The sequence below is a fragment of the Rhinopithecus bieti genome, unplaced genomic scaffold (genome assembly GCF_001698545.2).
Source record: "Rhinopithecus bieti isolate Rb0 unplaced genomic scaffold, ASM169854v2 scaffold_57210, whole genome shotgun sequence".
Lineage (NCBI taxonomy): Eukaryota > Metazoa > Chordata > Mammalia > Primates > Cercopithecidae > Rhinopithecus > Rhinopithecus bieti.
In genome coordinates, this window is record NW_016823439.1 from 724,606 (window position 1) to 735,884 (window position 11,279).

At 44.6% G+C, this 11,279-nt stretch overlaps 1 protein-coding gene across 1 annotated transcript in view; it reads left to right on the forward strand.

Moving 5' to 3' along the window:
• Positions 1-546: 546 nt before the first annotated feature.
• The window catches only part of RAD51C (RAD51 paralog C), a 41,377-nt gene continuing 30,644 nt past the window's right edge, over positions 547-11,279 (forward strand). The window contains 3 exon segments of the mRNA XM_017861584.1: positions 547-759; positions 2,922-3,180; positions 4,686-4,852. Coding sequence (XP_017717073.1) covers positions 642-759; positions 2,922-3,180; positions 4,686-4,852 — 544 coding nt within the window. The 5' untranslated portion in view covers positions 547-641.

The following is an 11,279-nucleotide window of genomic DNA, read 5'->3' on the forward strand; positions in this document are numbered from 1 at the left end:
TGGGTGGGTGTGCGGAATGGGGAGCGATCCCTTCCAACGGCCGTTGGGGGCTGGCCCACAATCCCTCGCGAGAGCGGGAAAAGCAATGGCGCGGCGGGGAGAGGGGCGGGGTCAGAAAAGGGGGACGGTCAGCGGGAAGAGCCAAGAGACTGCAACTCTACCATGAGGACGCAGATTACTCCTAATTCCCAGAGCTTTTCACACCAAAATAATGGTAACTGGCCAGTGTGTGCTCGTTACACTCACTACTCCCACTCGAGATCATTCCTATTAGTAACTCCGAGGCTTCACCTAACAGGCCACAGTGGAGGCAAGGAAATGTTGTGTGCAGAACCCACTGGGCCTGGCTGTCCATCCTATGATCTCCGTCCATCGTTTTACAGTCAGGGTGTACATTTGATGGGGAATCTCTAAATGGGACTTTGGGGAATCATAACGGAATAGTGCACAAGTGTGAAAATTTACAAGCCTGCGCAGAGCTGCAAGGCCCAGAGCCGCGTGCAGCCAGGCCACAGAGCCGGCCCCTTCCGCTTTACGTCTGACGTCACGCCGCACGCCCTGGCGGGGGCGTGCGCAGTTTGGCTGCTCAGGGGTTGGCCCCTGAGCTCGCGCGACTGCGCGGCAAGACGTTTGGCTTTGAAATGCAGCGGGATTTGGTCAGTTTCCCGCTGTCTCCAGCGGTGCGGGTGAAGCTGGTGTCTGCGGGTTTCCAGATTGCTGAGGAACTCCTAGAGGTGAAACCCTCCGAGCTTAGCAAAGGTAATGACTCCTGATGGCAAGCTGAGGCACACCGGCCGCCGTCAGCGCCGCCTCAGTCTTCATTCTCTCGCCTCGGGCTTCAGCCCAGTCTCCGTTAGATTCTGCTGCCTCCCACGTCCGCGTTTACAACGTGAAACAGCTACTCGACTCCACTTACAAGTTGTCTGAATGGTTAGGAGAACTGTGGTCGTGAAAACATTTACTAATTGCTTTTCCTCTGGCAATGCCTGCTGAATGCTTTGAGGATTGTCTCATTTAACCCTCAACCTGCTTAGGAGTAGATTATTTTATTCAGTATATTATTTTATTCAGTATATGGATGAGAGAACTGGTATCTTGGGGAGGTTAGGTAACTGTTCATGCTAAGTGGGTTAGGAAATGGTGGAGTCAGAATTGGTTGTCTAATTTTTGCTGTTCCAAGATCCAAGGGGTAAGGGTTAAATTTCAGAAATGCAGGTTTTGTGTAGGACTAGAGACACTAAGAATGGGAAAGGAGTAGAATCCCTGGAATATTGAGGAAGCGGTAGAAAGAATATTCTCCTTTTGCGTAATTCACTGAAACACCCAAAACCTCATATTCCAGAGCACTGCAAATGGGAACCACTGCATCCCGAGGTATGCAAATATGAAGCTGGCGTGGTCACTCGTTGTGCACATTACACTATGACATGTCCAGACCTGTGCTATTGACTGAAGATGGAACAGAATTTTAAATGACTGCCCTTAATGATGGAAAATACGGAGGTTTCGATTCGCCTCTAAAGAATAAGTCTTGGAGACCCAATCTTAACTGTTTAAGTCATACCGCACGCAGACTGTGTCCCCCAAAATTTGATGGGCTCTTTTTTCTTCAAGTTGGTTTTTCAAAGAAGAAATGTGAGACTCTGAATAATAATAATCACTAACAACTGTTGACCATTTTAGACGGCCTTGATATTCTACCAAGCTTTTTACATGTATCGTCTCATTCCCATTTTATAGAAGAAAAAAATCTGAGCAAAAAAGAAAAAGTGAAGTAACTTGCCCAAAGTCACACAGTAGGTGGTGCCAGGATTTACAAACCCAGGCAATCTGATTCCAGCATTCAGGCTCTTGAACTGGATAGGATTTTCATTTCCTAAATTCTGTCAGCACCATTGTCTTTTATTAGCCCCGTATTTATGGCTCATATTCTTACCAGATCAAGCACTGATAAACTGATACGTGATGTCATCCTCACCATTATTTCTTCACCAGCTTGTTTTGTAATTGCCATATTCTCTTCTCAGGCCATACTGTCAGATGGGTGAAATTGTGTAGTCGAGGACGCATAAATGTATTCTTTAAAATGCTTATGCATTGGAATATTCTCATTAGTTTGGAGTGATATATGAATTTTTTACATTAGTTATTTCCATGAAAAGTTTTTATTATAAATAATATATGCATATTTGCTTCTTAAAGTTGTACCTTGTAGGCAGTTAAAAAATCTGTTTTCATTCTCATCTGAAAAATAATTTGTATACCTTATGAGAGCAAGATAATTATGGCTTCATAAGACCAAAAGAGATAGTAAAAGTGTAGTAATAGTGAGTACATTTTTATTTCTGCTTCCTGAGACACTTGTAGGTACTCAGAAATGCTTTAGTTGAATTGTTTCTGAGGTAATAGGTAATTCTTTGTGTGATGACTAAGGCAACAAATGCCTTTATTAAGCTGAATTTTTTTTTTTTTTTTTTTGAACTGAAGTCTCACACTGTCGTCCAGGCTGAAGTGCAATGGTGCGATCTCTGCTCACTGTAACCTCCACCTTCTGGGTTCAAGCGATTGTCCTGCCTCAGCCTCCCAAGTAGCTGGGATTATAATGCGTGCCACCACACCCGACTAATTTTTGTATTTTTAGTAGAGACGGGGTTTCACCATGTTGGCCAGGCTGGTCTTGAACTCCTGACCTCAGGTGATCCAGCTGACTCAGCCTCCTAAAGTACTGGGATTATAGGAATGAGCCACTGTGTCCGGCCAAACTGAAAAATTAAATGGTTGATAGAATGTTGCATTTTTATGTTTCTCTACTCCTAGCATCACTCTTGTCTAAAAATTAAAATTAATGAAGACAAGCCATTATTATGTTACACTTTTAAATCTCTGAAATTAGGGTTCTTTTTTTCTTATTTTACTTTCAGAAGTTGGGATATCTAAAGCGGAAGCCTTAGAAACTCTGCAAATTATCAGAAGAGAATGTCTCACAAATAAACCAAGATATGCTGGTACATCTGAGTCAGGCAAGAAGTGTACAGCACTGGAACTTCTTGAGCAGGAGCATACCCAGGGCTTCATAATTACCTTCTGTTCAGCACTAGATGATATTCTTGGGGGTGGAGTACCCTTAATGAAAACAACAGAAATTTGTGGTGCACCAGGTGTTGGAAAAACACAATTATGGTAAAATAAAGTGTTCTCCTTTTAAGGGTGGGTTTAATAACATATTATGAAATCAGTATTTTGTACTGTTGGTTTACAGTCAGGAAACCAAATAAGGTATGTATGTGCTGTTAATTTTAAGTGTATATGTGCATTAAACAAAAATTAACTTACTATTTGTGTTACTTCAGTATCCCTTCTTGATAAATTGATGCAATTATTTTGATGTGAAAAAAATGTTTCTTTTGCAAATTGTAGTGCAGTCTTAAGGTTAAACGGTAAGTTTCTGCTTTGTTCATTTCTGAGACTATATTTGAAAGTCAGATGTTTGAAAGTAGATTTATGGCTGGGGTAGTGGCTCATGCCTATATAAATCCCAGCACTTTGGGAGGCTGAGGCAGGAGGATCACTTGAGTCCAGGAGTCTGAGGCCCGTCTGGGCAACATAGTGAGACCTCGTCTCTACTAAAAATGAAAAATTAGCCAAGAGTGGTGTGCCTGTGGTCTTAGCTACTTGGGAGGCTGAGGCAGGAGGATTGCTTGAGCCGGGGAGGTCGAAACTGTAGTGAGCCTTGATCACATCACTGTCTGGGCAGCAGAGTGAGACCCTATCTCAAAAAAAAAAAAAAAGAGGCTGGGGGTGGTGGCTCACACCTGTAATCCCAGCACTTTGGGAGGCTGAGGTGGGCGGATAACGTGAGATCAGGAGTTCGAGACCAGCCTGGCCAACATGGTGAAACCCCATGTCTACTAAAAATACAAAAAATTAGCCAGGCATGGTGGTGCACACCTATAATCTCAGCTACTCGGGAGGCTGAGGCAGGAGAATTGCTTGAACCTGGGAGGCAGAGGTTCCAGTGAGCTGAGATCATGCCGCTGCACTCCAACTTGGGTGACAGAGCAAGACTCTGTAAGTAGATTTATGTATAATAAGGAGCTCCATTTTGAGAGGCCTGGAAATAATTAAAATATCCTTAATTGACCAGGCATGGTGGCTCATGCCTGCAATCTCAGCGCTTTGGGAGGCCAAGACAGGTGGATCACGAGGTCAGGAGATCGAGACCATCCTGGCTAACACGATGAAACCCTGTCTCTACTAAGAAATACAAAAAATTAGCCGGACGTGGTGGCGGGCGCCTGTAGTCCCAGCTACTCGGGAGGCTGAGGCAGGAGAATGGCATGAACCCGAGAGGTGGAGCTTGCAGTGAGGCGGGATCACACCACTGAACTCCAGCCTGGGTGACAGAGCGAGACTGCATCTAAAAAAAATAATAATAATAAAAATAAATAAAATAAAATGTCCTTAATCTTGGTTTTATAGGCATGCCCTCCCCCAATCCAGTTGATTCACATATGGTCAATTGGTTCACATTATATCTGGAGTCATGAAGAGTTAGACATTTCTGTTGCCTTGGGGAGCATATTTGCATTTATAAAACTTAAGTGGTACCTAACTTGTTATCTGGAGTTTCAAAAACACTGCCTTAGATCATCATGATGATTTGGTTGTCATCTTTTTATTGACAGTATGCAGTTGGCAGTAGATGTACAGATACCAGAATGTTTTGGAGGAGTGGCAGGTGAAGCAGTTTTTATTGATACAGAGGGAAGTTTTATGGTTGATAGAGTGGTAGACCTTGCTACTGCCTGCATTCAGCACCTTCAACTTATAGCAGAAAAACACAAGGGAGAGGGTAAGTTAGCAAATGATCCTCTTTTTTTCTGTATTAGTAAAAGTAATTTGCATTTGTGCCCATCTCAGACCTCAGCAACAGACCATTTGGAATGTGAAGCCTAATGACTTGACCGTGAACTAGTGTTAAACTGTTCTACTACTGTTGCAAAATGAGAAATGCCCCAGCCTGGACTGGCTTTTTTTTCTTCCCCTTTTATGGCCCTCACTTCTTCCTGTAGGAGCTTTGGGACAAAACCTATGTATGTATTTCAGTCATCATACTGCATCTTATCAGGTGTAATTTAATGGTTTTGGACACCTTAATATAAGCAACTGTTGTTAAAAGCGTTTCAATGTATAATAACTTCCATATTGGTTTTCCAAAAACCAAAGTAGCTTTGAAAACCACGTCTGAGGCCAGGTGCAGTGGCTTATGCCTGTAATCCCAGGACTTTGGGAGGCCGAGTCGGGTGGATCACCTGAGGTCAGGAGTTCGAGACCAGCCTAGCCAACACAATGAAATTCTGCCTGTACTAAAAATACCAAAATTAGCCAGGTGTGGTGGCACATGTCTGTAATCTCAGCTACTCAGGAGGCTGAGGCAGGAGAATCACTTGAACTCGGGAGTCGGAGGTTGCAGTGAGCCCAGATTGTGCCGCTGCACTGCAGCCTAGGCAGCAGGGTGAGACTACTCTGTCTCTTAAAAAAAGAAGAAGAAAAAAAAAAAGAAAACCACGTCTGAAATGTTTGGATTGTTAAGCAGATTGACTTGGGGGCTTTGATTATATAGCTGATTTCATAACTGCACCAATTGTTAAAGTGTTTGGGAGGTGTTTTTTGGTGCTTGTTATGTGAAAATAAAGTGACTGTAAAACAGTTTTTTGTTGCTGTTTTTTGAGACGAAGTTTCGCTCTTGCTGCCCAGGCTGGGGTGCAGTGGCACAATCTCAGCTCACCGCAACCTCCACCTCCCAGGTTCAAGGGATTCTCCTGCCTCAGCCTCCTGAGAAGCTGGGATTACAGGCATGTGCCACCACGCCCAGCTAATTTTGTATTTTTAGTAGAGACAGGGTTTCTCCATGTTGATCAGGCTGGTCTCGAACTCCTGATCTCAGGTGATCCTCTCGCCTCAGCCTCCCAAAGTGCTGGGATTACTTACGGGCGTGAGCCACTGCACCCGGCCAATCTTGTTTTTCTTTTCCAAGACAGTCTTGCTCTGTCACCCAGTTTAGAGTGCGGTGGCGTGATCTCGGCTCACTGCAGCCTCCACCTTCCAGGTTCAAGCGATTCTCCTGCCTTAGCCTCTTCCTGAGTAGCTGGGATTACAGGCATGTGTCACCAAGGCCAGCTAGTTTTTTTTTTTTTTTTTTTTTTGAGACAAAGTCTCGCTCTCTCGCCCAGGCTGGAGTGTAGTGGCGCAATCTCGGCTGACTGCAAGCTCCACCTCCTGGGTTCATGCTATTCTCCTACGTCAGCCTCCCTAGTAGCTGGTACTACAGGCACCCGCCACCATGCTTGGCTAATTTTTTTTGTATTTTTAGGAGAGACAGGGTTTCACCACGTTAGCCAGGATGGTCTTGATCTCCTGACCTCGTGATCTGCCTGCCAAAGTGCTGGAATTACAGGCATGAGCCACTGCACCCGGCCACGCCCAGCTAATTTTTGTATTTTTTGTAGAGACGGGGTTTCACCATGTAGGCAAGTCAAGTCTTGAACTCCTGACCTCAGGTGATCTGCCCACTTTGGCCTCCCAAAGTGCTGGGATTACAGGCGTGAGCCACTGCGCCCAGCCTGAAACAATTTTTGAAAGGTAATTTATAGGCCGGGTGCAGTGTCTCATTCCTGTAAACCCAGCGCCTTGGGAGGCCTAGGTGGGTGGATCACCTGAAGTCAGGAGCCATGGTGAAACCCCATCTCTACTAAAAATACAAACAATTAGCTGGGCATGGTGGTGAGTGCCTATAATCCCAACTACTCAGGAGTCTGAGGCAGGAAAATCGCTTGAACCCAGGAGGTGGAAGTTGCAGTGAGCCGAGATGGCGCCACTGCACTCCACTCTGGGCGACCAAAGTGAAACTCCTTCTCACAACAAAAGAAAGGAAATTTATATTCAAGTTCTTACCCTTTCAATTACTTACAAATTAAATGGCTTATGGAGTGACTGTTTTCTTTTTTATTTATTTATTTTGAGATGGAGTCGCACTCTGTTACCTAGGCTGGAGTGCAGTGGCATGATCTCGGCTCACTGCAACCTCTGCCTACTGGGTTCAAGCAATTCTGCCTCAGCCTCCTGAGTAGCTGGGACTATGGGCATGTGCCACAATGCCTGGCTACTTTTTTGTGTTTTTAGTAGAGATGGGGTTTCACCATGCTGACCAGGCTGGTCTCAAACTCCTGACCTCATGATCTGCCTGCCTTAGCCTCCCAAAGTGCTGGGATTACAGGCATGAGCTACGGGTTTTCTTTTTCTTTGTTTTATTTATTTTTTGGATGTGCGGTCTTTATTCTTTCCTCTAGAAGTTTAAAAAAAATGCTTTTCGTAAGATTTCCTTTAAATGAGTGTAATCAGCTGGATTTTTTTTTTTTTAATGAAGGTACTAAGTGTCCCATTTTGCTGATGACTGGCATGCTTACTGAAAGCCCTTTGGGCCCTAGCAGAATATGCCACCCCAAAATATGCCACTTTGGCATGAGGATTATTTTGAGCTGAAGGCAATTGAGAAGAAATAGATAAATCTGTCTACCCTTCCTAAATACAGGACATAAATGTACAGAAGAGTCCCATTTTCCCTCTCTTACCAGGAAGACAAAGGTTAATCACCGCAGACAACTTTAGACCGTTATCAGCGTACATAACAAATTTTACTAGCTATCTTGTATCTCCAATTAGTTTCAATATTTGCTGCCTTTAGAGACTCATGGTTCTTTTCCTTTGTCTTGTTACTTCTCTAAAAATTTATTGTACCTTGGGGAAGATAAGCTCAAATCTTTTTTTTTTTTTTGAGATGGAATCTGGCTCTGCTGCCCAGGCTGGAGTGCAGTGGTGCAATCTTGGCTCACTGCAACCTTCACCTCCCAGGTTCAAGTGATTCTCCTGACTCAGCCTCCCAAGTAGCTGGGAGCTGCGAATACAGGTGCATGCCACCATACCTGGCTAATTTTTGTATTTTTAGTAGAGACAGAGTTTCATCATGTTGGCCAGACTGGTCTCAAACTTCTGACCTCAAGTGATCCTCCTACCTTGGCTTCCCTAAGTGCTTGGATTATGGGTGTGAACACCTGTGTCCGGCCCCAAATCTAACCAAACTTTTGAGTTACTAATTTCTGGACTTCCCTGTGTTGTTACATGCACTATGCACAATTAATAAACTGTTTTTCTCTTGTTAATCCATCCTTTGTCAGTCCGATTTACAGGGCTCCAGCCAAGAAACCTAAGAGGGTGGCAGCAAAAAAATTTTCCTTCCCCTATACCTTAAAGCTACCCATGCCACCATGTGTGTTTGTATTAATGTCTTAAAACCTTATCATAAATAGAGTAAGTATAGCACTGGGATGTAAAGTTTTTATTTTTATTTTTTTTATTTATTTATTTTTTAAGACAGAATCTCACTCTGTTGCCCAGGCTGGAATGCAGTGGTGCAATCTCAGTTCACTGCAAGCTCCGCCTCACGGGTTCACGCCGTTCTCCTGCCTCAGCCTCCCGAGTAACTGGGACGACAGGCGCCTGCCACCATGCCTGGCTAATTTTTTGTATTTTTAGTAGAGATGGGGTTTCACCGTGTTAGCCAGAATGGTCTCGATCTCTTGACCTCATGATCCACCTGCCTTGGCCTCCCAAAGTGCTGGATTACAGGCGTGAGCCACCACACTTGGCCTAAAGTTTTTAAATGATTGATATGAGATTGATTAAGTTGTCATTGTTTGGGTGAAAATTTGACTCTTGTTACATGTATATTTGCAATAGGAAATATTTTCTATTCTAAAATATAGCTTCTTGTTTTTTGAGAGTTAAAATTTAAGTACATTTTATTTTTAATATTTTACTTTTTTCGAAACGGTCTCACTTTGTCACCCAGGCCGAAATGCAGTGGCATGATCACAATTCACTGCAGCTTTGACCTCCCTGGGCTCAGATGATCCTCTGACTTTAGCCCGCTGAGTAGCTGGGGCTACAGGTGGGCACCACCATGCCCAGCTAATTTTTTTTGCATTTTTTAATAGAGACGGAGTTTTGCCATGTTGCCCAGACTAGTCTTGAATTCACGGGCTCAAGAGATCTGCCTGCCTTGGCATCCTAAAGTGTTAGAATTACAGGCATGAGCCACCGTGCCTGGCTAAGTACATTTTAAAATGCAGTAACTGGCCGGGCACGGTGGCTCATGCCTGCAATCCCAGCACTTTGGGCGGCCGAGGCAGGCAGATCACGAGATCAGGAGATGGAGACCATCCTGGCTAACACGGTGAAACCCTGTCTCTACTAAAAATACAAAAAATTAGCTGGGCGTGGTGGCGGGTGCCTGTAGTCCCTGTAATCTCAGCTGCTCGGGAGGCTGAGGCAGGAGAATAGCATGAACCCGGGAGGCAGAGCTTGCAGTGAGCTGAGATTGCGTTGCTGCACTCCAGCCTGGGGGACAGAGGGAGACTCTGTCTCAATAAAAAAAAGAAAAAAGAAAAGAAAAAATGCAGTAACTCTCTTGGTTTTTCTCTGAAATATATGCAAAACCAAACTGTTTTGTTTGTTTTTCTTTTTTTCTGAGACAGAGTCTTGTTCTGTCGCCTAGGCTAGAGTGCAATGGTAAGATCTTGACTCACTACAACCTCCGTCTCCTGGGTTCAAGCAAGTCTCCTGCCTCAGCCTCCTGAGTAGCTGAGATTACAGGTGTGCACCACCACACCAGGCTAATTTTTATATTTTTAGTAGAGATGGGGTTTCACCATGTTGACCAGGCTGGTCTCAAACTCCTGACCTAGTGATCCACCCACCCAGCCTCCCAAAGTGCTGTGATTACAGGTGTGAGCCACTGCTCCCGGCCTCAAACTGTTTGTTTTAAACATCAAAGCCAAGAAAGATTTTATATAATTGTTGCTAGTTAAATATCAAATTGTACTACAGCATTCAAGAGAAAAAATGCTTCATTTGAACATTTTTTCGTAACTTTTCTTTTTCTTTTTTTTGAGACAGAGTTTCATTCTGTCACCTAGGTTGGAGTACAGTGCGGCTATCACAGCTTACTGCAGCCTTGACCTCCCAGGCTCAAGCGATCCTCTCACCTTAACCTCCTGAGTAGCTATGACCACATTTGCATACTACCACACCTAATTTTTGTATTTTTTGCAGAGATGGGGTTTTGCCATGTTGTCCAGGCTGCCATTAACTCTTAATTTGTAGTCCTATAGAAAAAAGAAAGAGAAACTTCCATTATGTTATTTCTGTTCAATGAAGCCAGTGACTAGAAATATGAAAAGGCAGGCATTAAAATACTGGTTATATATGTTTATAAATAATTTTACATTGCCTAATATGTAAGGAAACAGTGGAAAATGTGAAAGTAAAAGATCAGGTTGGGTGTGGTGGCTCATGCCTGTAATCTCAGCACTTTGGGAAGCTGAAGCGGGCAGATCACTTGAGGTCAGGAGTTCAAGACCAGCCTGGCCAACATGGTGAAACCCCGTCTCTACTAAAAATACAAAAATTAGCTGGGTGTGGTGGCGAGTGGCTATAATCCCAGCTACTCAAGAGGCTGAGGCAGGACAATCACTTGAGCCCGAGAGGCAGAGGTTGCAGTGTGCCGAGATCATGTCACTGCACTCCAGCCTGGGCAACAGAGTGAGACTTTATCTGGAAAAAAAAAAAAAAATTCAAGGGGCTGGACACAGTGCTTTATGCCTGTAATTCCAGTGTTTTGGGAGGCTGGGGCAGGAGGATCCCTTGAGCCTAGGAATTCAAGGTTGCGGTGAGCTATGATTGTGCCACTGTGCTCCAAGCTGGGCGTCAGAGTGAGACCTGACCTCTAAACAAATTAAGAGAGAGATCACGGTGGCTCACGCCTGTAATCCCAGCACTTTGGGAGGCCGAGGCGGGTGGATCACAAGGTCAGGAGATCGAGACCACGGTGAAACCCCGTCTCTACTAAAACACAAAAAATTAGCCGGGCGCGGTGGCGGGCACCTGTAGTCCCAGCTACTCAGGAGGCTGAGGCAGGAGAATGGCGTGAACCCGGGAGGCGGAGCTTGCAGTGAGCTGAGATCGCGCCACTGCACTCCAGCCTGGGCGACAGAGTGAGACTCTGTCTCAAAAAAAAAAAAAGGAGAGAGATCAGAAATTGTGAACTGATAGTTTATGGTAATTTTGCTACAGTTTGTCATCTTTCAGTTAAAGAATTTTGTTGGCCGGGCGCGGTGGCTCAAGCCTGTAATCCCAGCACTTTGGGAGGCCGAGGCGGGCGG